This window comes from Squalius cephalus (assembly GCF_949319135.1).
Source record: "Squalius cephalus genome assembly, chromosome: 1".
NCBI lineage: Eukaryota > Metazoa > Chordata > Actinopteri > Cypriniformes > Leuciscidae > Squalius > Squalius cephalus.
In genome coordinates, this window is record NC_137122.1 from 5663854 (window position 1) to 5687022 (window position 23169).

At 43.5% G+C, this 23169-nt stretch overlaps 2 protein-coding genes across 2 annotated transcripts in view; one reads left to right on the forward strand and one right to left on the reverse strand.

Annotated features, from left to right (window-relative positions):
• LOC307155943 (uncharacterized protein) overlaps positions 1 to 13609 on the reverse strand; it is a 48998-nt gene extending 35389 nt beyond the window's left edge. The window contains exons 1-2 of the mRNA XM_079867003.1: positions 13424 to 13609; positions 6339 to 7836 (exon numbers count right to left, since the gene is read on the reverse strand). Coding sequence (XP_079723129.1) covers positions 6339 to 7836; positions 13424 to 13481 — 1556 coding nt within the window. The 5' untranslated portion in view covers positions 13482 to 13609. The remainder of the gene's footprint in view (positions 1 to 6338; positions 7837 to 13423) is intronic.
• LOC307155885 (uncharacterized protein) overlaps positions 1 to 23169 on the forward strand; it is a 468056-nt gene that overhangs the window by 391009 nt on the left and 53878 nt on the right. The window lies entirely within an intron of this gene.

Sequence of the window (23169 nt, forward strand, 5' to 3'; positions counted from 1 at the left end):
GAAAATGCTTTCAGATTTCCCAGTTCACCTGCAGTTTAGGGGTCTTCCTGGGTCAAATTCATATCAAATGTCAAAATAATGATGAATCAAATATTTATTTAAAGGGGTCCTATTATGCACTTTTATGAAGTCTTATGTTTTTGGGGTGTACTAGAATATGCTTTCATGCTTGATTGTTCAAAAAACACATTTTTCACATATTTTACATTATTACAGATCCTCTGGTTGAATTCCTTCCTAAATACAAAATGTGCCGTGACTGGTTAGCTGGCCCAGTGAGTTATGATTGGCTGCGCGTGTTCGGGAAATGTCCCAGCCCTAACCATAATCACAAGCTCTAGTATTTAGTAAATATTATGGATGGCATCAATTTCAAACCAATTCCAGCCTGAATCAGACTTAATGTTATTGTACGAGATGTGTATTTATGTAGCCATATTTTCTATAGATTTTAGATACAATGTATATATATATATATATATATATATATATATACACACACCATATATACCCGAATATAAGACAAGGTTTTTGTCCTAAAAATAGGCTGAAAAATGGGGGGTCGTCTTATATTCGCGATATAGACAAAATCACGGGGGGAAAGGGAGAAAGAACAACAGAATTAAGATGAAATAGTGACTGAAAAGTGACCCATTAAGACAAAACCAGTTCTCCCTTCCAATATGTTAATCTGCACAAAAATCCTGATAATCGAGCCGGTAACAATTGACCTATGGCTAAGCCACGCCCCCTCCACTCACCAGTGGCGTGGCGTGGGGAAAATTTCTGAGGAAGCCAATTAAGACACAACCTCTAAGCTGTGTGTTTTAAGGGGTGGGGGCAGAAAATCATACGTTACCATTTATATGTTGCTATTTGGATGAACTATTAGAGCGCCCAGCATCATCTTACCGGGACTTACGCTTGTTACAATCCAACACTTTGAGCACGGACGCTCTCTCTCTCTCTCTCTCTCTCTCTCTCTCTCTCTCTCTCTCACACACACACACACACACAGTCAGTCCTCTTAAACATCTTTCATGGTGTTTTTTATTAAAACATTCAAAGATAGGAAACGCCAACGGTAAGCAACAAGAAGATAACCTTTTTCATTTAATACACCCTTAAATCGGTGTGACGCTCATGTAAGGATATACAATAGTGGTTATTCACAAACAATCACAACAATAAACAACAAAGTGCACTCACATGCTGCTTAATCAAAGCACGCAAGAAACGAACTATAATCACATTAAAAAAATAACACATCGCTAAATGGGCAGTTCAGACCAGACGCGCTCTCTCTCTCTCTCGCTCTCTCTCACACACACACACACACACACACACACACACACACACACACAGTCAGTCCTCTTAAACTGAGTTGCTGCTGTAGAGGCAGATTATCAAATACTCCAAATCTCCACCCTCCATAATTACAATTAATAATTTTAGCTAACTAGCTAAACAAGATGTCAACACAAATCCACAAATCTTCCGCTATTTCATTCATTCATTCATTGACGATGATAACGTGATGTGATTGGCCTGATGCCAACAAGTTCATGGCTTCCCTTGACACTGTCCTGACCAATCACAGGGGAGCAGTGTCGTGACATAGCGTCACCTGATTGGTTAATCATTCTTTTTTTTTTCTATCAAGGGATGCCAACTCAGCCTGGCCTCCTCACAGACACAGGGTGCAGTACCATGTTTTCAACGCTCTTTCACCATGTCACTTTTATAGGGGCGCTGTTTTACACATCATAAAACGCTCAGTAATGAATGAAGAGAGACGATGAGGAGATGACAGAAGGATTACGTAAACTGTGAGAACAAAAGTGTTTATTAAATGACGATTATATTCTGAAAAAGTGAGGAAGCCTGGCTTCCCTTGGCCTCCGCAAGAAAACGCCACTGCCACTCACTCGGACAAACAGTCAACATTCGGTAACAGGCGCTGTGGCAGCTGTCACAGTAGGAGACATTTCACAGGAGGAAATTGATGATTTTTGGAGACAGAAATATTATATATCATCTCGAAGTCACCAAAAGGGCCTTAACTATGCATTGGAGGGGTTATATGAATAATTTTATTAAGCTTCAGCTCCAGACAAAGATTTACAGGTCACAGTGTAAACGTTATAGTTTGGTGCTATTTCGCTTCAAACGCTCGCTTTATACGCGCATCCTATTCGCTTTGGTGTGAACGCAGCATAATGAACAGGCTGCGATGTCAAGTGTGTGTGTGTGTGTGTCAGCGAGAGAGAGGCGCGGGCGCGATCGAACGTTCATACAGGACATCATTAAAACTGCAAAGTGTTTAGCCTACTTATATTTGTGTAAAACACAACATTGTGTTACAGATACGTGAATGAAGCTAAGTGACATGATGTAACGTTACAACGCAGCTAGAAGCTAGGCTAACGTTAGCCTAACGTTACGTTAGAGATGTTAAAGATAACGTTCAAATACGTTGTTGACTTGCCTTAGAACAGATGTAGACATCCTTGTTTAATTTATCCACGTTTAGTTGGTGTTGTGGTCTACCGCATAACTTAATCCAGAGCAGATGACACTTATCTCGGTTGAGATGTGGTTTGCGAAAGAGTAAAAAAAAAAAAAATACACACCGTCGCCCAGCCTCTCAGGATACCTAGTTTCGGAGTTGCATGTACCCCATGCACACCGTTTGACCATTTTATACTTAAAATGACAAGAAAAAACATATGAAAACTAATGAAAACCGACTAACTGCAATGCATTTCAAAGGAACGTGGAAGCAGAGAATGTCTGAGTGTATTGGGTTAGCTATGCGCACTATGATTGGCTCATCGCGTTTGGGGGCGTGGCTTAGCCATAGGTCAATTAAAACGCTGCTCCTCTCTGCAGTGCGAGACGCAGAGCGAGCGAGAGGTGCGCGCGCGAGACGCAGATCGAGAGAGAGAGAGGTGCGCGCGAGACACAGAGCGAGAGAGAGAGAGGTGCGCACGTGAGACGCAGAGCGAGAAAGAGAGAGAGAAAGGTGCGCGCGCGTGCTGGTAGAGAGAGAATGAATTATCACAGCAATTTTCAAATAAAATTATTTTCTGTTGAAAACCAGATTTTTTTCCTCAAAAATCTCTTTTTGTCCCAAAAATAAGTCTGGAAAATGGGGGGTTGTCTTATATTCAGGGTCGTCTTATAGTCGGGTATACAGATACAGATAGCTTTATTAATCCCCTAAGGGCAATTCAGTTTCTACAGTACACCGTCTAGACATACAACCATTCACACAGCCATAGCATGTAGTATAACAAGGGTAACATGATAGGGTCCGGGTCCAAGGACAGTTTATAAATAAAAAGACATCAAAAGCAGAATAAAAAAAAGAGAAAAAGTAAATAAATAAAAAAATATACAGTAAAAAGTAAATAGAAAATGAATTGCACATATCCGTAGCTCCTAAAGTGCATAGTGCCAAGAACAGATCAGTCCATAATTATTTCCTCAGCTCAATGTTTAACAGCATAATTGCTGAAGGAATAAATGATCTTCCATATACGGTATACGGTATATTAGACTATAAACCATTTCATCACATTTGTCGGAAAACTATGGTACTAATACAAACAGTAATCGATCACAACTATTCCCTGAACAGAATGGAAGCTTATGTGAAAACTTTGTTTGTTTTTTAACAAACTACCATACCTCTGGCAGAATGAGCTTTTAGCCCCTCCGGAAGAGTCCCATGCTATTACAACCAAATATTATAGCTTCCACTACCCTGTGAAATAGGTTTACCCTTATGAGAATCAGCCCAAGAAACAACTGATTGATTACTCTTCCTTTGTATTTTCATTCAAAAATAGTGAGACAGTGACGCCACTCATCCTCAGATGATGAAAAAGCTGGCGGATGGTAAGCCAATATATCCACCGGTTTACAGGCGAGAGCAGACTTAATTTAGCTTACTCTAGGCACAAACACTGGATTGGTTACGAATACAGGAGTTATGAATCAACAAATCATGAAGTTCACGTTGAAAGAGTCAATAATAAAGCAGCCTTTAGCGAAAGGAGCTTTATATCAATACTACCTATAGGCTCAAAAGGGGCTGAGGACCACAGACAGATCCTGGGAATCGAGTCAGTGGCTTATAAACCTTGCTCAGATGCCTAAAGGAAATGCCATCAGGACGGGTCGGACTCGGGTCTAATTTTATCGGGTCTGTCTCGGGTCGGGTTTTTCTTTAAAAAATAAAATAATTATGCACGTCGGGTTCAGGTAAATAGTGATTCGGGTCGGGTACAGTTTTTAGTACCCGAGAGTCCATTCTCCATAGAGAGGATTTCCTCTGAATAGAAGATCCGACCCCACATTTATTATTCCCAAACATGCGTTGCCCTTAATGACTGGAAATGAGTCATGCCCCACACAATCAGTTATGGTGAAACTGAGGAGAGCGTGTGCTAGTGATGTTACATATGACACTGAAGCTTCGATGCGCATATCATACAAGCGACACAATTTCTAGTGAAGCCCCGTATCGGGGCGTGTATCAGTTTACTAGAGTCACGTGATCGATGACAAACGAAGCCTCACTTTCTGTCCAATCACATGCGCATTTCGCTTTGGGTGTCAGAAGGCTCGAACTACAGATTGTATTTAACGAGTCGATTGTTGCCTCAGTCAGACCGTTTGTTTTTTATTTTATTGTTTGCCATCTCATCCAGTAGCGGGCGCTGTAAACGTATTGTAGCGTAGACCCATGACCAAATTAAGCGAATAATAGCCAAAAGCCACCCTGTTTTGAAAATGGAAGATAACACACAGAACGGCTAGCTTGAGCGGACAATTACGACCCCAACTCATCTAAAAAGTAGTGTCTGAAAATATTTTGGGTTCTACACCGTAGATGGTAAAGTAGAATATTTTCTATATCAAAATTAATTCATACTGACTGACATGAACCAAGAGAAAACATTACTGTCTACAGCTGCGAGAGTACATGCTGCTCCTGTAGCCTATACCCCTGAACAAATTAACTGAAAAACTATTAACTGAAACATTAACCTAAAGACAACTGAGAAAGCCTGAACACAAACAAAATGCCCCCAAAAAGAAAAAAAAATCTCCATGTTTTCGGTGCTGACGCGTTCAAGTAACATGTAAGGGTGGCGCTGCCAATAAAGCACCTAAAAGCTGTCACAAAGAACCGGCAAAAGTAATGACTATGAATATGTCAGATATAGCAAGGAGACATTAATTGTTTACTAATAAACAAGTGTTTTCTGTGTCAGTGTCGGCTGCAAAGATGAAGTTGACGATGCTGACTCACAATCTACGCAGTAGTGAACGCACCAGAGAAAAATGCACATTTCATACGGATTACATAAGCAGAGAACAGTCTGTTTTTCTGTTTTCGTCTCTTTCGTTTTGAATTGTTCTGTTTAAAAGTAGACATTTCAAGCTTTCTATATTTCTCAGATCTGTGAGGCAAGTAGGCTCCCTTATACGCTGAGTTTCGGTTCATTTATTATCATTTATTTATTAAATCCAGGCAATTGGTTGATGAAACATTGATTAAAATTAAGATACAATTAATACAAAACGAAAATAAATTTAAAGACTGTTTGAGGTCTTTAAAGTTTTATAGCAGTCTTTTAGTGCCACTTTCAGAGCGTTCGTAACGGAGAACTGTCATTTCTAAATAAATGCTACTTACATGTTTTTTATCTCATAGATATTCGAATTTCTTCAAATACATTGCTTGATATTTGATACCCGTTTGAATTTGATTTTTCTCAAAAGTGACAGCCCTAGTGTCATAACTGTGTCATGGCAGGTAAAACCTATTTTCTTTTATCACAGGTGTGACAAAAAGTTAGTTTTAGGCCCTGCTTGCACCTACTTTCTAATAATAATGAAAAACTTTCCAAGCAGATATCAATGAAAACAACAAAATGTCCTGATGCTCATCGTGGATGAAAGGAAACTACTTTGTTGTTTCAGCACTGTAGGAGCCTGTGAATTATTTTGTTTAAAATGTTATACGTGTATGAATTTATATGCATTTATTTAAGTTTCTGTTTTCCTCTAATGATGTAATGAGGTGGTCTGAACCTATGATGTCAGTGTGATTTAGACAGTAGTCAGATGAAGGTGTGGCCAATTGGGGAAAGGGACACAGTTTTGAGACTGTGGAGGTGATTAGATCGGTCTCTGATTTAATTGACTTGTTTTCCAAATTTATGATTGTTTTCAAAATAAATAAAGTTTATGGAACACACATCAACTGTATTTAATAGATGGCAAGATGGTCACCACACTGCACATAAAGATGAACTACTTACCGTGATTTCAGACCGCTGTGATGTGGCTTCTCCACTGCATGGATCTTCATGTGTAGCTCTAGGTGACTTTTAAAATAGAAACTCGCCCTGCAATGATCACACGTGTGCAGCTTCGCTCCAATGTGGATCCTCTCATGTCTTTTTAGATTTGCTGACTGACTGAATCTCTTGTCACAGTGTGAACACTTGTAAGGTTTTTCTCCAGTGTGGATCCTCATGTGTAGCTTTAGTTGAGCTTTAACAGAGAAACTCTTTCCACACTGATCACACGTGTGCGGCTTCTCTCCAGTGTGGATCCTCTCATGTCTTTTTAGATGTGATGACTGACTGAATCTCTTGTCACAGTGTGAACACTTGTAAGGTTTTTCTCCTGTGTGAATTCTCTGGTGCTGTTTTAAAAAGCCCACTGAAATAAAAGACTTCCCACACTCAAAGCACACATAATCTCTCACGCCAGTGTGAATTTTCTCATGTCTATGTAAATATGCCAGCAGTGAAAAACTCTTCCCACATACAGAACATGAATGCGGCTTCTCCTTCGTATGAACCGTCAGGTGTGTCTTCAAGGCTAATGCCCAAAGAAACGTTTTCCCGCACTGATTACATGTGTAAGGCTTCTCTCTGGTGTGGATATTCCTGTGCTCTTTGAGTTGTGCCAATTGTTTGAAACTCTTCCCGCAGTGATCACATGTGAACGGTCTTTCTCCAGTGTGGATCCTCATGTGAACTTTAAGACTTTCTCTGTATGGAAAACTCTTTCCGCACTGATCGCATGTGAACGGTTTCTCTCCAGTATGAACTCTCATGTGAATCTCTAGATGTTGTTTGCTTGAGAATCTCTTTTCACAGCAATTACAAGTGAACAACTTCTCTCCAGTGTGTCTCCTCATGTGAACAATAAGATTTTCTCTGTATGAAAACCTCTTCCCGCACTGATCACAAGAAAACGGCTTCTCTCCAGTATGAACTCTCATGTGTTTCTTAAGGCGAAGTAATCGCACAAAACTCTTTCCACATTGATGGCATACATGTGGCTTCTCTCCAGTGTGAACACTCATGTGAAGCTCAAGACTTTTTTTGTATGCAAAACTCTTCCCGCACTGATCACATGTGAACGGCTTCTCTCCGGTGTGGATTCTCATGTGATTCTTAAGGCGAAGTGATAGCACAAAACTCTTCCCGCATTGATGGCATACATGTGGCTTCTCTCCAGTGTGAACACTCATGTGAAGCTCAAGACTTTGTTTGTATGCAAAGCTCTTCCCGCATTGATCGCATGAGAACAGCTTCTCTCCGGTGTGGATTCTCATGTGAATCTCAAGACTGTGTTTATTTACTAATCTCTTTCCACACTGAGTGCAGGTTGTAGATTTCTTGTCTCTTTTCTTTAAAGATGTCTTTTTAGTCTTTGAGCAACTTAAAGGTTTTTCTCCAGGTTTAACATGTTCCTCCTCCACTTCTCTCAGTTCTTCATTCTCCTCCTTCACTTCACTCAGTTCTTCACTCTCCTCCTCCACTTCACTCAGTTCTTCACTCTCCTCCTCCACTTCACTCAGTTCTTCACTCTCCTCCTCCACTTCACTCAGTTCTTCTCTCTCCTCCTTCACTTCACTCAGTTCTTCTTTCTCCTCCTCCACTTCACTCAGTTCTTCATTCTCCTCCTTCACTTCTCTCAGTTCTTCACTCTCCTCCTCCACTTCACTCAGTTCTTCACTCTCCTCCTCCACTTCACTCAGTTCTTCTCTCTCCTCCTTCACTTCACTCAGTTCTTCTTTCTCCTCCTCCACTTCACTCAGTTCTTCATTCTCCTCCTCCACTTCACTCAGTTCTTCTCTCTCCTCCTTCACTTCACTCAGTTCTTCTCTCTCCTCCTTCACTTCACTCAGTTCTTCACTCTCCTCCTCCACTTCACTCAGTTCTTCACTCTCCTCCTTCACTTCACTCAGTTCTTCACTCTCCTCCTCCACTTCACTCAGTTCTTCACTCTCCTTCACTTCCATCAGGTCTGAAATGAAAAAAAGAAAAGAAAACCATAAGTAATTTTCGGTAAATCTTCCAGTTACTAAAATTGTTCATGCTTCACTTGTTTCTGGTTCTGTATCTCCATATCTTGAATCTGCTATTATTACTCCCATACTTAAGAAACCAGGGTGTGATCATCTAATTTTGATAATTTTCATGCAATTACAAATTTACCATTTATCTCTAAGGTAGTGGAAAAGTGTATTGCAATTCTAATTCATGAACATCTTTCCAATAATAACTTGTATGAAGAATTTCAATCTGGCTTTCGTCCCCACCATAGCACTAAAACTGCTCTTGTCAGAATAACCAATGTTCTACTGTTGGCAGCTGACTCTGGACTTTTTTCCATACTTGTCCTTCTAGACTTGAGACTTTGATACTGTCTCACATAAGATACTTCTTCACAGGTTAGCTTCTATTGGTATTAAAGGTTTTCGATCAAAAACCTCTACAGTCACCACTGGTGTTCCCCAAGGTTCAGTCTTGGGCCCGCTTCTTTTCATTATTTATATGCTCCCTCTTGGTTATATTTTGAAGAAATATGGTATTAATTTCCACTGTTATGCGGATGACACCCAACTTTACCTGTCTGCCAAACCCACTGGTTCTTTTCCACCACAATCTTTGTCTAGCTGTTCAGCTGAAATTAAAGATTGGCTTTCAGCTAACTTCTGGAAGGTAAATGGCAACAAGACTGAGGCTTTGCTTGTTGGCACTAGATCTGTTTTGTCTAAATCTAATTGTCTTTCTTTGTACATTGACAATACTGCAATCTGTCCTTCTTCACAGGTCAAACATTTGGGTGTCATCATGGATAGCACATTATCCTTTGAAGCTCAAATTAAATCACACGGATTGCATACTTCCACTTGCGAAATATTAACCGTCTCCGTCCCTTTCTTTCAAATAATAATACTGCAGTTCTTATTCACGCACTAGTCACTTCACATATAGACTACTGTAATGCTCTTCTCACAGGTGTTCCCTCCAAATTGCTACATAAGCTTCAGTTGGTTCAGAATTCTGCAGTTCGTGTTCTTTCTAGAACACCTTCTACTGAGCACATTTCTCCAGTTCTTCAGCAATTGCACTGGCTTCCAGTAAAGTATAGAGTTGAATTCAAGATCCTGCTTCTTACTTATAAGGCACTACATAATCTTGCACCCCAGTATCTTACACAACTTCTCCATGTTTACACTCCTTCACGCGCTCTCAGATCTTCATCTTCAATTTCTCTTGTGGTACCTCGGATTCGACCAACTACCATGACGTATCACACACATGACCAGCGTCGGCCGATAGTGAGCCTACGCGTGACGTGCAACACAGACTATTACACTATGTGAACTAACTCGAGGCCCAGAGAGAAGGAAATGAATAGTGGAATAAAGTCAGTTTTTTTTGTTTTTTTGCGCACAAAAAGTATTCTCGTCGCTTGATAAACTTAAGATTGAGCCACTGTAGTCACTTGGACTATTTTAACGATGTCTTTAATAACTTTTCTGGGCAGGCAAGTTCCAATCACTTAGAAGCCTATGGAGTGGTGATCCAGCTCTCAGATTTAATCAAAAATATCTTAATTTGTGTTCCGAAGATGAACGAAGGTCTTACGGGGTTGAAAGTAATTGCTGACAGAATTTTCATTTTTGGGTGAACTATCCCTTTAAGACATATCTTTTTATTAGGGCTGGGGGAATTAACGCGTTAATCTTTGCGATTAATTTGAGATGTTTAACGCGTACATTTTTTTTTAAAATTAACGCAGCACACTTTTTTTTGCCCCGTTTTAATGATTTCCTGTGGCGGCTGCTATTGAAATGGTCTACATTAAAAATAATGAGCTGAGATGAGAACGACTGACATCTCTCTCTTTTCATACATATTACATAAACAGAGAATATTTGATTTAGTTTTTTGAGTTAGATAATTTAAAAGTACACAATTGAATGATTATAAAGATATATTGCTCATGCCTGGGTGAATAGTATTCGCTGAGTTTTGTTTAAGTTTAGAGACATGCTCCAAAAAAAAAGTTCACCGAGATGGACAGGCAGAAAGCACACCCTGTTTATTTTCTGTATTTTACAAAAACACGTTTGTTTGTTTTTTTCGCTTGTAAGTGGACACATAAAAAAGTAGACATTTAACAGTTTATTTTTTCATATTTCTTAAGTCTGTATGACCATAAATGACGGAGTAGTTTAAGTTTATTTTGCTGCTGTGAAAAAAAATCCTCAGGGGGTTAATCCAATCCGATTCCGAGAACCCACGGGGTCAAATTTGGCCGCTGTTAATTGCTGCTACCCAAAATGAACAAACAAAAAAAAATTCTAATTTAACTTCAAAAGCCCAGAGTGCCACTTCTGGCCCCTGCATAGAGACACCTAGTGGATGAATATTGAACTCACAAGTGCCAGAGTGGTAGTAACAAGATGGCTGATCACATGCTGTTTTGTTGAGCTGGAAAACTTCCCAAACAAAATCGTCTTCTCAGCAAACCAGCGGTTGGTAAAATAGTGTATTTTTTGTTAATCTATTTAGTATTAGCTTGCAGAATGCCTAGAAGTACATTTTATATTCTTTTTGGATAAATTAGCAACTCTGAGCTAAAGAGTGAAAAATGAGCCAAAAATGACCCTCTGGATGTATGGGTAAAAAAAATGTCGGGTCAAAAATGACCCTTTGGTTCTTTGAGTGACTTTGATGGAGAATGGTGACAGTCCTGTATTTGGCTAAAGCCTTGAAATAATTTAATTTGTATAATATATTTTACTAAGTTACCTCAGTAGTACAGGGCCAGAGACTAATAAAGTAGTATATCTTTTCAGGGAGTATTGCCGCTCCCTTTTCAGGACAGGGAAAGCAACAGAGAAAGATCACTGTAAGACAAGTATTGGAGCAACTTGAAGCTGATGATAGTGACTTTGGCCCTGAATTGGACAGCAGTAGCGATTCTGATGAATTGTTTCAACCGCATGAAAGTTATGGTGGTGAATCTTCTGCCCAAGACAGTGACTCGTCCAGTGATGAAGATGTGCCGTTTGCCGAGACTGCTAGCCCACAGATGGAGACAAATCGTGCCGCAAAAACTTACAGTTGGCGAAAGAAAGGCTTTGAGTTGCCTGACGTGAACTTTCAAATAGTTTGCATTGACAGTGTTTGTTATTGTGATTCTTTGAAATGCGCCTAAAGCCCAATGGGTCAAATTTGGCCATAATCCTAAATTAGGGAATAAAGGGTTAAAATTGAAAAAGTGGATATTTTTGTGTTCAGTGAATTTATACAAGTAATTTAATGCATAGTTCATAATTTTCCAAAGAAGAAAAGGGTTCTTGGGTTCTCCAGGGTTAACCTCTCGACGATGCTCAATGGCTTCTTTAGTTTAGCAAACAAATCGCTCGAGTGGGTGTAAATACCACTCACTTTCATGTTTTAACACCTGCATTTGTATCAAGTTGTATTTCTACAGGTGAAACTCGAAAAATTTGAATATCGTGCAAAAGTTCATTTATTTCAGTATTTCAACTTAAAGGTGAAACTAATATATTATATAGACTCATTACATGCAAAGTGAGATAATATATTATATAGACTCATTACATGCAAAGTGAGATATTTCAAGACTTTATTTGTTATAATTTGGATGATTATGGCTTACAGCTTATGAAACCTTTTCACAATATTCTAATTTTGAATTTGGGTTTTTATAAGCTGTAGGCTAAGCCATAATCATCCAAATTATAACAAATAAAGGCTTGAAATATCTCACTTTGCATGTAGTGAGTCTACATAATAATATATTAGTTTCACCTTTTAAGTTGAATTACTGAAATACATGAACTACGCTCAGTATTAAAGCTTATCCCAGCGGACAACTCTTTATAGCAGGAGAAGGCCTAGCAACGCTTTCATTTAAAGGTCCGTAAAGGGGCCAATTGCGTCTGTTATACTGTTGTCTATGGAAACAGGAAAAATAATCCTTTCCATTATAATTAAGACGACGTTTTATTCATATCAGATACACATTGTGTAAGTAAGTTAGGGTTAGTAACCCTATTCCTTTCCCAGTTCACCGGAAACTAGGGTTGTAATCTCCCAGTAGATTAGTCAATTATTTGGTCGATACGTTCTTGCTCGACCAAAATTCTGATTGGTCGATTTTTTGCAGCGTTCATTTCATTAGTTTTTACCTATTTTTTTTTACAGTCTATGGTTTTGCCGCGTTCATTTCATCAGGTGGAAAGCACTAATTGCTAATGGGGGTGTTTTCAGAGCACCCCTGTTTCACAGGTAACAGTCTGTCTTCAGAACACCCCCCTTGTTTTCACTTCTTTTGGATTAGCCCAACCCACTGGAGAAGAGAGACAGATTGAAGAAAGTAGGCTACTAGAAGGTTTGCTGAATATTATTATTTGCGGCGCGGTTAAAATGAGTTTCGTTCCGATTTTGGCGCATAAACATTATCGAACATTTATCGAACTCTTGATATCGTTTTATCGAAAAAATTATAAATCGCGATAATTATCATTATCGTCTTATCGCCCAGCCCTAGGTGCAATGCATTTTAATTTAATCATTAAAGTTTTTGCACAGTGCAGTGTTAAGTGGCTGGCAATAATAAATATTCTTATTAGAAATAATGCTGCCTCATTTTTGAGCTGTGCATAACTGTAGCTGAATAGTTACGCCTACTACACTACTGTATTTTCATATTGGTTATTATGGTGGTACTTGCGAGCCACATATTTTCTATGGTAAAAATTTGAGGTGGTACTTGGGTGTAAAAAGTTTGAGAACCACTGCACTAGAGGATGCAGTACGAGTTCCTATTCGAAAGGGAACTTCTGTTATTTATGACAAATACAATGTTACTATTAACTACAAATCTGGTTTTGCTGATTGCTGATGCAAACCTGCCTTTACTCACCATTTGTTGAAAACAAACAAAAAAACATGTGTACCCATTTAATGGTGTAACCGTTTATCTAAATGTGATGAAGTGCTTGAATGTTTCTAACATGAATGTTCTTCAGCATCATGAATGAAGAATAAACACCAACCTCTTTGTTCTTCAGGATCTTCAGTGTGTTTCATTCTGCAGGGTTCTGGATCACTCATGTTCTCTCTGTCCTCTTTAATAAACTCAGTCTTTGCAGATTTCAGCTCTTCCTGATGCTCTGATGCTCGTCTTCACTTGCAGCTGATGGGAATTTACAGCATTTATTGGAGAATTGCTGTTGGAGGAGCTGATCTGACAAAATAAATAATATAAGTTCCTGAATTTGTTTTTATACTACACGTATTTATGTCTGTCTGTCTGAAGTAAAGTAACTGATGCAAATTTATAACATATTTTATGGCTAACCAGAAGACAATCCTGCTTTTTCCATTACAATATTAGGCAGATATCTAGAAATAAAGAAAGAATAAACATCGTAATGTAATTTCTTCCAAATATTAACAATGGTCAGAAAATAAAAACAGTTGAAATTTAGCAGCAGTATATGTTCCAGTATATTTTAACAGTGTGAAGTAACACATTTGATTACATTTACATTTATGTTTTTGGTAGACATTGCATGTCTATTCTTATCGATTTATAGTTATTAAAGATTAAATAAAACGGCTGCAGCATCAATTCCCCTCTCAAACTCAGAGGGGAGATCTCAAACTTTAACTTGACATTCAGTAACAGTTTTCACTCCAAACATCGAGTCAATCACACAAACGAACACAAACTCGCTCAGGTCTGAATGAACTCAACATATTCTCCTCATGCTCGCTGCTGCTGCACTAAATGTTTATTTCAGAAGGAAGACGCCAGAAAAGACGCACAAGTATCGCTGTGATCGATGAAAACAATACAGAAATGAGCCTGTCGCTTAATCAAAGTGTGTGTGTGATGGTTGTGTAAATATGAGAAATGCCGTGAACTGCTCTCCTCACCTCAGAAAACTCCAGGCTGAAACTCTTCTTCTTCTCCTTCTTTATTTGCGGCTCGAATTAGCGCCATCTGTTGTGGGTTTTGGATCAGAGACTCATTTTACTCCTGTTTTTTTTTTCATGTGATGCATGATAATGAGGAAGCAAGCACTTTTTTTAATTGCAAAAAAAAAGTACAGAGATGACATGTTTATGATATACAACTTTCTATACAAAATGTATTCAATGTGTTGAACGTCATCAGTAGCCTATGTTTTCAGTGTAAAACGTTTTACTTTTTACATTCAATATAATTCAATATAATTTTTGCCTGAAACCGCAAACCTTTGAAAATGGGTTTCAAAGTGCACGGTTTTGAAACAAAAAATGTGTTTTTGAAACAAATCAAAACGTGAATCTCTGAAGACTATGACATTAAAATATTTTGAATCGGGTCAATAAATATTTCAAGATAAAAAACTAAGAATAAAAAAAAAAAAAGATTAAATTACAGACTTTCTATTGATGGTATACAAAAAAGGACAATTTACTATTAGGAAAACATTAGATTTTAAAAATATATTTCTTGTTTTACTACTCTAATGGCATACATAGGCTATTGTCTGTGACAGCCTTAATCGGGCCGCGTTAGAGCGCTCGCAGAGCAATCGGACCTAGATTCATGCCGAGGATCGGCTGAGTGTTTTAGCCTTAATCGGGCCGCTTTCGGCCCGCACAATTTTTGTTAGCTGGGATGTAACCGATCGGCGAGAGTAGCCGCGTGCAGGCGGGGAGGAGCTGCAAACGGAGAGGTGAAGTCGGACACTTTCTGGTTCCCGTAGTGACCGCTCACGTGGTGTTTGCATACTTTACCACAGCTGAAGTGAAATAAATGCAATATTTGCCTAATAATGCACAGATGTTTCAGGGACATTTTCATTCAATACTTTAAGTACTGCTTCATACAGCGTCTGTTTGAACAAGAATAAAGTTCAACATAACTTATAAAAAAACTTAGTTCAACAAACTTCAATAAAGTTCAACATAACTTAGCAAAACAATAAGCAGAGTGGACTGTCATAACATAAATGAAAAACATTACTGCAGTCTTCAACATGGCTGTGTTTACGATTAGAAATGTCAAACAAATTTCGCCTACGTAGGCGATTGTAGACCGCAGCCCGAATCTGTATCTGCTTGAGACTGTCTGCTTATAATACCGGCAGAATTCAGTCTTGTTGTAAAAAGAGACTGTAATGAAGATCCCTTAGATCGTGTGTGAGAAGGAAGGAGACCAGGGTCGGCTGACTGAGACTCGTGGGTGTTTTAATAATAAACTCAATTCGTACATAACAGTCGCGCCACATGCGCTCACAAACTCAATACAATGTTACAGCAACAAGCAGTTCTGTATTCTCAGACCACAGGTTTCTCAGTCCGCTTTCTTTCTCCCAGTCCCACGAGTCCTCAGTCCTTCTCTTCCTCATGGCTTGTGAGAGCTCTCCTTAAATGCAGTCTCCCCACGCCAATTACTGCAACGAGACACAGGTGTCAATCATTTCGTATTAAACCCACTTACCGCTGCTTCTCTCCCCGCTCTCTCTCCTGTCGCAGACCTCGCTGAACCACGCCCCCCTCGCCACAGAGACACATTATGAAGAAGAAGAATTTGCTGTTTTGTGTGTTTGTCAGAGCCTGCAGTTGCTGTGAGAGGCGCGTTCGCTGCGCGCGTATCGTCACGAGCTGGATGCGCTCCGAGAAAAAAGACCGTTATAATTGATTCTCTATTTTCGTTTTCGAAACTTGCGTTGGTTGGTCTGATCGATTGTGCAATCGATTTTCGAACGTAAAGTGACAGCCCTAATACATAACATTTATTTTGTTTTGTACCCTACTTTACTAAGGGAAATGACAGTTGTCAAGGAAGAGACGATGACTCTTTCTTTAATTTAATAACGAAAACAATAATGAACAGAGGTTAAAGTACACAAGTGCTCAGCATACATTACTGTTCTCAGCATACACCATACATTTAAAGTCACATACACAATACTAAAACACGCTTGTGTGGGTAAGACAGGGAAAGTATGATCTAACACTGCAACCACAATTCATATGGTTTGTCTTAGACTAATACAAACAACACAAATTGTAGTTGCAATGTCATATCTTAAATATTATGGACCATATGATGAATGTTAAATATTTTCAGTTATTTTTGTCATTTCCAGTAATAGGGCAGTACTTTGTTCTTCATGCTTTTATTTTTTTTCCAGATTACTGCTGCTCCTGTAGCTCTTATAGACTTCTCCTCAGCAAAATCCAAAAACTAGATAATGCCATCGCTGGGAAATCAACTGAACATCCCAAGGTTGTGAACCCAGTTCAATGTCCAATAGTGTAGAAAGGGTCAGAAACGTATGCTAGGTTTTTTGAATCCTTAAGCAGAAACTGTCCAAGGAATGCTGCACTGATGGTTTTACGAAGCTAACGTTATCTTGCTATTATTGCGTCCTTGTATGGGAACTATAATTATAACCTCCGGTGGCGAAAAGATTTTCAAATAATGTTTCTCTTTTTCTGCATTCTGTTCTGCAATTTATATAAGCACTTAGCTAACTTGGTGACATTACACATTGAATGAAGTATCAATAAAACTGTACTTTGCTTGTATTGACTACTTTGACTTTCCTTTATGCCCACACAAATCACGGACGGGAGGGGGAGGAGACGGGATGAGGAGGAGGGAGGGTCTAGCTAGTCTCCGTTTTGTTTGACAATAATTCAAACGTCAACAAGAGGTTACGTCTCCCGACATCGCTTACAGAACCTTTAAGACAATGACTCTTTTTCGCCCCCTGCTGGCGTATTTATGCAATAGGAAGAAATTGTCACTGAACAAATCACTCAACAAATCATTTTGGTGAACGAACTGAAAATGAACGAATCTCTGGAAAGAATCCAAATTTCCACCACTAGTAAACACATTCAATCATCACGGTTCGGCACGGTTAGCCAAGTGTGCTGAGAGTTCAGGGCCGAGAATGGTTTGTAATTGTGCCGTGCCGTACCAGGATCAAGTGGAAACACAACTGGAACCTTTTCTGAAGGTGGAAAAGCAGCTTTTGTTTCTCAGCACATTAAGATGAACTACTTACCGTGATCTCAGACTGTGTTTATGAATTCCCTTCCAGTCGCTCACGTTCGATGTAACGTCGACGTGACGACATAATTGGGATCACTTCAGGGAGCCCTATCAACTTCGAGTGTCTACAGAACGAGCCAATGAACGTTGGCATGCGTGAATCGCGTCACGCGCCCCCGCCCCGCAGCGCGGGTATAAACAGGAAGCGGGCGCACGCACACATTGTCTTTCACATTCCGGAGCCGAGCTTTTGTTTGACTTCTGAACCTACAGACTGCTTACTGAGAACGAGAAGACTCTCAATCGTGTTGGTGTGAAGGCGCGATCAGCGGTGGCCGCGAGCATTGCAGCTCTCAACTGCTGTTTTCACAGCACTGCTGTTTGTGTATTGTGTGTGTGTCGGTATTGGTGGGCGTTTTCCCTGTGTGTTATTCACACCGCGGCTACCCCTGGGTGCCTCAGCACTCAGAGAGTTTCTATTTTTTTTCTTTACTAAAAGAGCAACACAAGCGTGACCCTGTGTCTTTTTCAAGATGTCATTCCGCTTGTGCGTTTCTGGATGCCGTCGTTCCCTGGCGCCAGCAGATGGCCACAGAAGTTGCCTCTCGTGTTTGGGCATTCAACACGCTGAGGCAGCTTTTGTGGATAGTTCATGTTCTCATTGCGGGAATATGACTATCTCAGCGCTTAGATCGAGACTCGCTTACCTCAAGGGAGGTGCAGTCCCCTCGCCTATGCCCCGATCTAGTGTTTATTCTGCCCCGCAGAATAGACCTACTTCGGTGCATGACCAGGGATATCTGAGGATTACCGTGAGGGCTTCCCCATCGAGTCAGCCTCCGCGGGCCCCTCAAGCCTCACATGCGCTGTTGCCACTGGAGTCCCTTAGTGAACGTCTTGGTCCTTCTCCGGAACGACCAGCCGTTTCCTTTGGGGCTCCTCCTGACGACCAGATGTCGATCACAGCATCGGAGGGGGAGCTTCAGTCCTCTGGAGATGACGACTCGGCTGCGTTACCCCCCTCGGGGCGTGTAGCGTTATCCGAGACTGATCCAGAATGGGTGGCTATGCTTTCCCGGGCCGCCGAGAAGGTTGGGCTTGCGTGGAACCCTCCACCACGTCCCAAACCTTCTCGGTTGGACGATTGGTTTCTGGGGGAGGGCCATGCTGGTTCTCAGTGCGCCGCCCCGGTACCTTTCTTTCCGGAAGTGCATGAGGAGCTTTCTAGGACGTGGAAGGCACCGTATAGCTTCTCCCCCCTCGCCGGCGGGGCAGCCGGCGGGGCATGTGGATATCCCCCCAGTGGAGCGGGCCGTCGCGATGCAACTGTGTCCGGTGTCCGCCTCCTCTTGGCGGGGTAATCCACGCCTCCCGTCCAAGGCCTGTAAGTTCTCGTCCGGTCTAACGACGAGGGCTTACAAGGCCTGTGGACAGGCTGCTTCCGCCCTCCATGCCATGGCGCTCTTGCAGGTCCACCAGGCCCAGGCGCTCATGGACATGAACGAGGGTGGTTCTGACCCACAGCTCCTTCGGGAGCTCCGTGTAGCAACCAACCTCGCCCTCTGGGCAACGAATGAAACCGCATGTTCAGTCGGTCAGGCGATGTCCACCTTGGTGGTCCAGGAGCGCCACCTTTGGCTCAACCTGGCGGATATGAGGGACACCAATAAATATCGGTTCCTGGATGCCCCTCTTTCCCAGGTTGGGTTGTTCGGCGACGCGGTCGAGAGCTTTGCCCAGCAGTTCTCGGCCGCACAGAAGCAGACGGAGGCCATCCGACACATCCTGCCCCGGCGGACCGCTGCAGCTCCCACCCGTCCACCGGCCGCAGATCATCCGTTTACTCGTCGCCGAGGTCGGCCTTCTGCGGCATCCTCCGCTCCCGCTAAGCCCCAGCAGCAGCAACCATCCTGGCCTCAGCACGGAGCAAGTCGTAGAAAGCCAACCCCGCCCGTCCAGGCCGCTGCCAAACCACGAGGCAAGCGACGGTGCAAACGACCCTGAGACGGGCGGCCCAGAGGTGGATCTAGTTGCTCTTCAGGAGATGGCGAAGGCGCCACTCCTTCCCCCGGTGGAGGGCCAGGCGGAGAATCTTTGATTCCTTTTCTTTTTGTTCCGTGAGCAATTTCTGAAACCTCTGGGCCCCAAGAGGGCACGCTTGGCAGTCAACGACGCCGCCATGCCTTGTCACTCCCGAGCCCCTCTTTCATCGCCAGCGGGCAGCAGTGGCTGTGTACTGGACGCACTGACGCCTCCGCACACTCACTCTGCCCTTCGACGTAAGCAGGTATGTGCTGCACCACACACTCAGACCCCACTTCGGGCCACTGTGCCGTCCGAGTCGGGTCCCTGCATTCCGCCGCGCTGCCCCACCCCGGGTACGTCTGTGGTGCCCTTGGTCCCGCTTGCTCGGTCTCTGGGAGCCTGGTTAACGCTTCCCAGCCAGTCTTGCAGGCTCATCCGTACCATCAGACTCGGCTATGCGATTCAGTTCGCCTGGCGCCCCCCTGCTTTCAAGGGCATTCTGTTCTGGCGTCAATGCCCCTGTGCTCAGGGCAGAGATCGCAGTCCTACTGGCGAAGGACGTGATCGAGCCGGTCCCTCCAGCCGATATGAAGACCGGCTTCTACAGCCCGTACTTCATTGTACCCAAGAAAGGTGGTGGGTTACGGCCAATCTCAGACCTGCGTGTCCTGAACCGGTCCCTTCACAGGCTACCGTTCTGCTTACGCAGAAACGCATTTTCAAATGCATCCGTCCCCAAGATTGGTTTGCAGTGATCGACCTGAAGGATGCGTACTTTCATGTCTCGATTCTCCCTCGACACAGACCGTTTCTTCGCTTTGTGTTCAGGGGACGGGCATATTAGTACAAGGTCTTACCCTTCGGGCTGGCCCTGTCACTCCGCGTCTTCACGAAAGTCGCGGAGGCGGCCATTGCTCCCATGTGCGAGCGTGGTGTTCGCATCCTCAACTACCTTGACGACTGGCTTATTCTAGCTCAGTCGAGAGAGCAGTTTTGCGAACACAGGGACATGGTGCTCAGTCACCTCAGCCACCTAGGGCTTCGGGTCAACTGGGAAAAGAGCAAACTCACCCCCGGGCAGAGGATCTCTTTTCTCGGTATGGAGTTGGACTCGATCAACATGACAGCTCGCCTCACCGAGGCCCGTGTCCAGTCAGTGTTGAACTGCGTGAGCACGCTCAGACGCAGAACAGCGGCACCACTGAAACTTTTTCAGAGGCTCCTGGGGCATATGGCATCTGCAGCCGCGGTTACGCCGCTCGGATTGCTTCATATGAGGCCGCTCCAACACTGGCTCCACGATCAAGTCCCGAGATGGGCGTGGCAGAGCAGCTCGTGCCGGGTCCAAGTGACTCCGCACTGTCGCCAAACTCTCAGCTTGTCGTCGGACCCTTCGTTCCTGCGGTGTGTCCGAGCACTCTGTGATCTCCACGGATGCCTCTGCCACTGGCTGGGGGGCCACGTACAATGGGCATGCAGCTTCAGGTCTGTGGACGGGACCTCAACTGCATTGGCACATCAACTGCCTCGAGTTGTTAGCAGTACGTCTTGCGCTGAGCCGCTTCAAACCGCTGCTACTTGGCAAGCACGTACTGGTCCGTTCGGACAGCACTGCGACCGTTGCGTACATCAACCGCCAGGGTGGTCTACGCTCCCACCGCATGTCACAACTTGCCCGCCATCTCCTCCTCTGGAGTCAGAAGCATCTGAGGTCGCTTCGTGCCATTTATATTCCGGGCCTGCTCAACCGTGCAGCCGACAAGCTCTCACGGCAGCAGGTGCTACCGGGAGAATGGCGACTCCATCCCCAGGTGGTCCAGCTGATTTTCAGGCGCTTCGGGACCGCACAGGTAGATCTGTTTACCGCCCCGGACTCATCTCATTGCCAGTTGTTCTATTCTCTGTCCGAGGGGACCCTCTCTATGAGGTGCCTCTATGCATTGAAGTGGAACCTGTTCGTTGACTGGTGCTCCTCTCACGAGGAGAACCCCCGATCTTGCTCGATCAGAGCCGTGCTTTCCTTCCTGCAAGAAGGGCTGGAGCGAAGGCTGTCTCCCTCCACCCTTAAAGTGTATGTTGCCACTATTGCCGCACATCACAATGCTGTTGATGGTAAGTCTTTGGGGAAGCACGACCTGATCGTCAGGTTCCTGAGGGGAGCGAGGAGACTGAATCCTCCTCGCCCACTCTCTATACCCTCTTGGGATTTGTCTCTGGTCCTTTCGGCACTTCAGAGACCACCCTTTGAGCCCCTGCAATCAGCTGAGTTAAAAATCCTGTCCTGTAAGACAGTACTCCTGGTTGCATTGGCCTCTATCAAGAGGGTAGGGGACCTGCATGCATTTTCGGTCGACGAATCGTGCCTAGAATTCGGCCCGGATAACTCTCACGTGATCCTGAGACCCCGGCCCGGATACGTGCCCAAGGTTCCTACCACTCCCTTCCGGGACCAGATAGTGAACCTGCAAGCGCTGCCTTCGGAGGAGGCAGACCCAGCCCTGGCTTTTCTCTGTCCCGTTCGCGCTCTGCGTCTGTACGTGGACAGAACGCAAAGCCTCAGGACCTCAGATCAGCTCTTCGTCTGTTACGGAGGCCAGCAGAAAGGGAAGGCTGTCTCCAAGCAGAGGATGGCCCACTGGATAGTGGATGCCATCGCCTTGGCTTACGAAGCCCAAGGCGTGCCCTGCCCGCCTGGGTTGAAAGCCCACTCCACTAGGGGTGTCGCTTCTTCCTGGGTGCTGGCACACGGTGCCTCGCTGACAGACATCTGTAGAGCTGCGGGCTGGGCGACACCTAACACGTTCGCTAGGTTTTATAGCTTACGTGTTGAGCTGGTTTCTTCCTGTGTGCTCGCTTCTACTAGCCGGTAACACTGAATTTCCCGCTCTAGTGTCGGCTTGCTGCGCCACTCCCTTCCTAGGAACGGATACGTGCGCTTTTTACTCCAGTCGAACGTTCCCCACTTGGCGAACCCTGTGAGTTCCTCCGCACCCCTTCGGCAGTCGGACGTTGTGGAGCGTCCGACGCCAGGCCTAGTGCTCGTATGCTTGTGTAAATTGTGCTAGGCTGGGTTCCATATGTGCGATCCCTGCGGCGATCCCATATGTGTATTCTTCCACGACCAGCTCCCTGCGGTGAGCCCGTGTCTTCCCTTGGCAGAGTCTGCTCTGCCGTCACTGTCCAGTGTAGTCTCCCCCTTCGGGTGGAGCCACCCCAGTGACATTCCATATGTTGCACTGCCCCCTCGGCCAGTCCATATGTGTGTTCTCCACGTTACCTCCCTTCGGGCAGGATGTGGCTCCGCAGCGTCCTTTCCCCTGGAAAGGTACGCTTTCCCAGTGTTATTACAGTTTTTTCGATTGCTAAACAACAATGAGCACAACTGGAGCTACGTGCAAAATTCTAACTACAGTCTGCACTACCAACAGTCACCTGAGCTAAACAGTTCACATCACCTGCAAAACTCACTCCAAGCAACACAACTCTTAACACATGACTCAAAACAGGCTCAGTGCAGCCAAACACTGTGCACAACCCTCACTGAGATAACACACACTGTGTAATGGAAATTTTTATTCTAGCCAGCATAAATACCATACATGGTGTGGAAATATTCACTCTAGCCAGCTTATACCATACATGGTGTTAAAGAAACTGCAAGTTGCATATCATCATCTTCCTTATAGCTGAAGACGAGTTGAAAAGGGCATACGC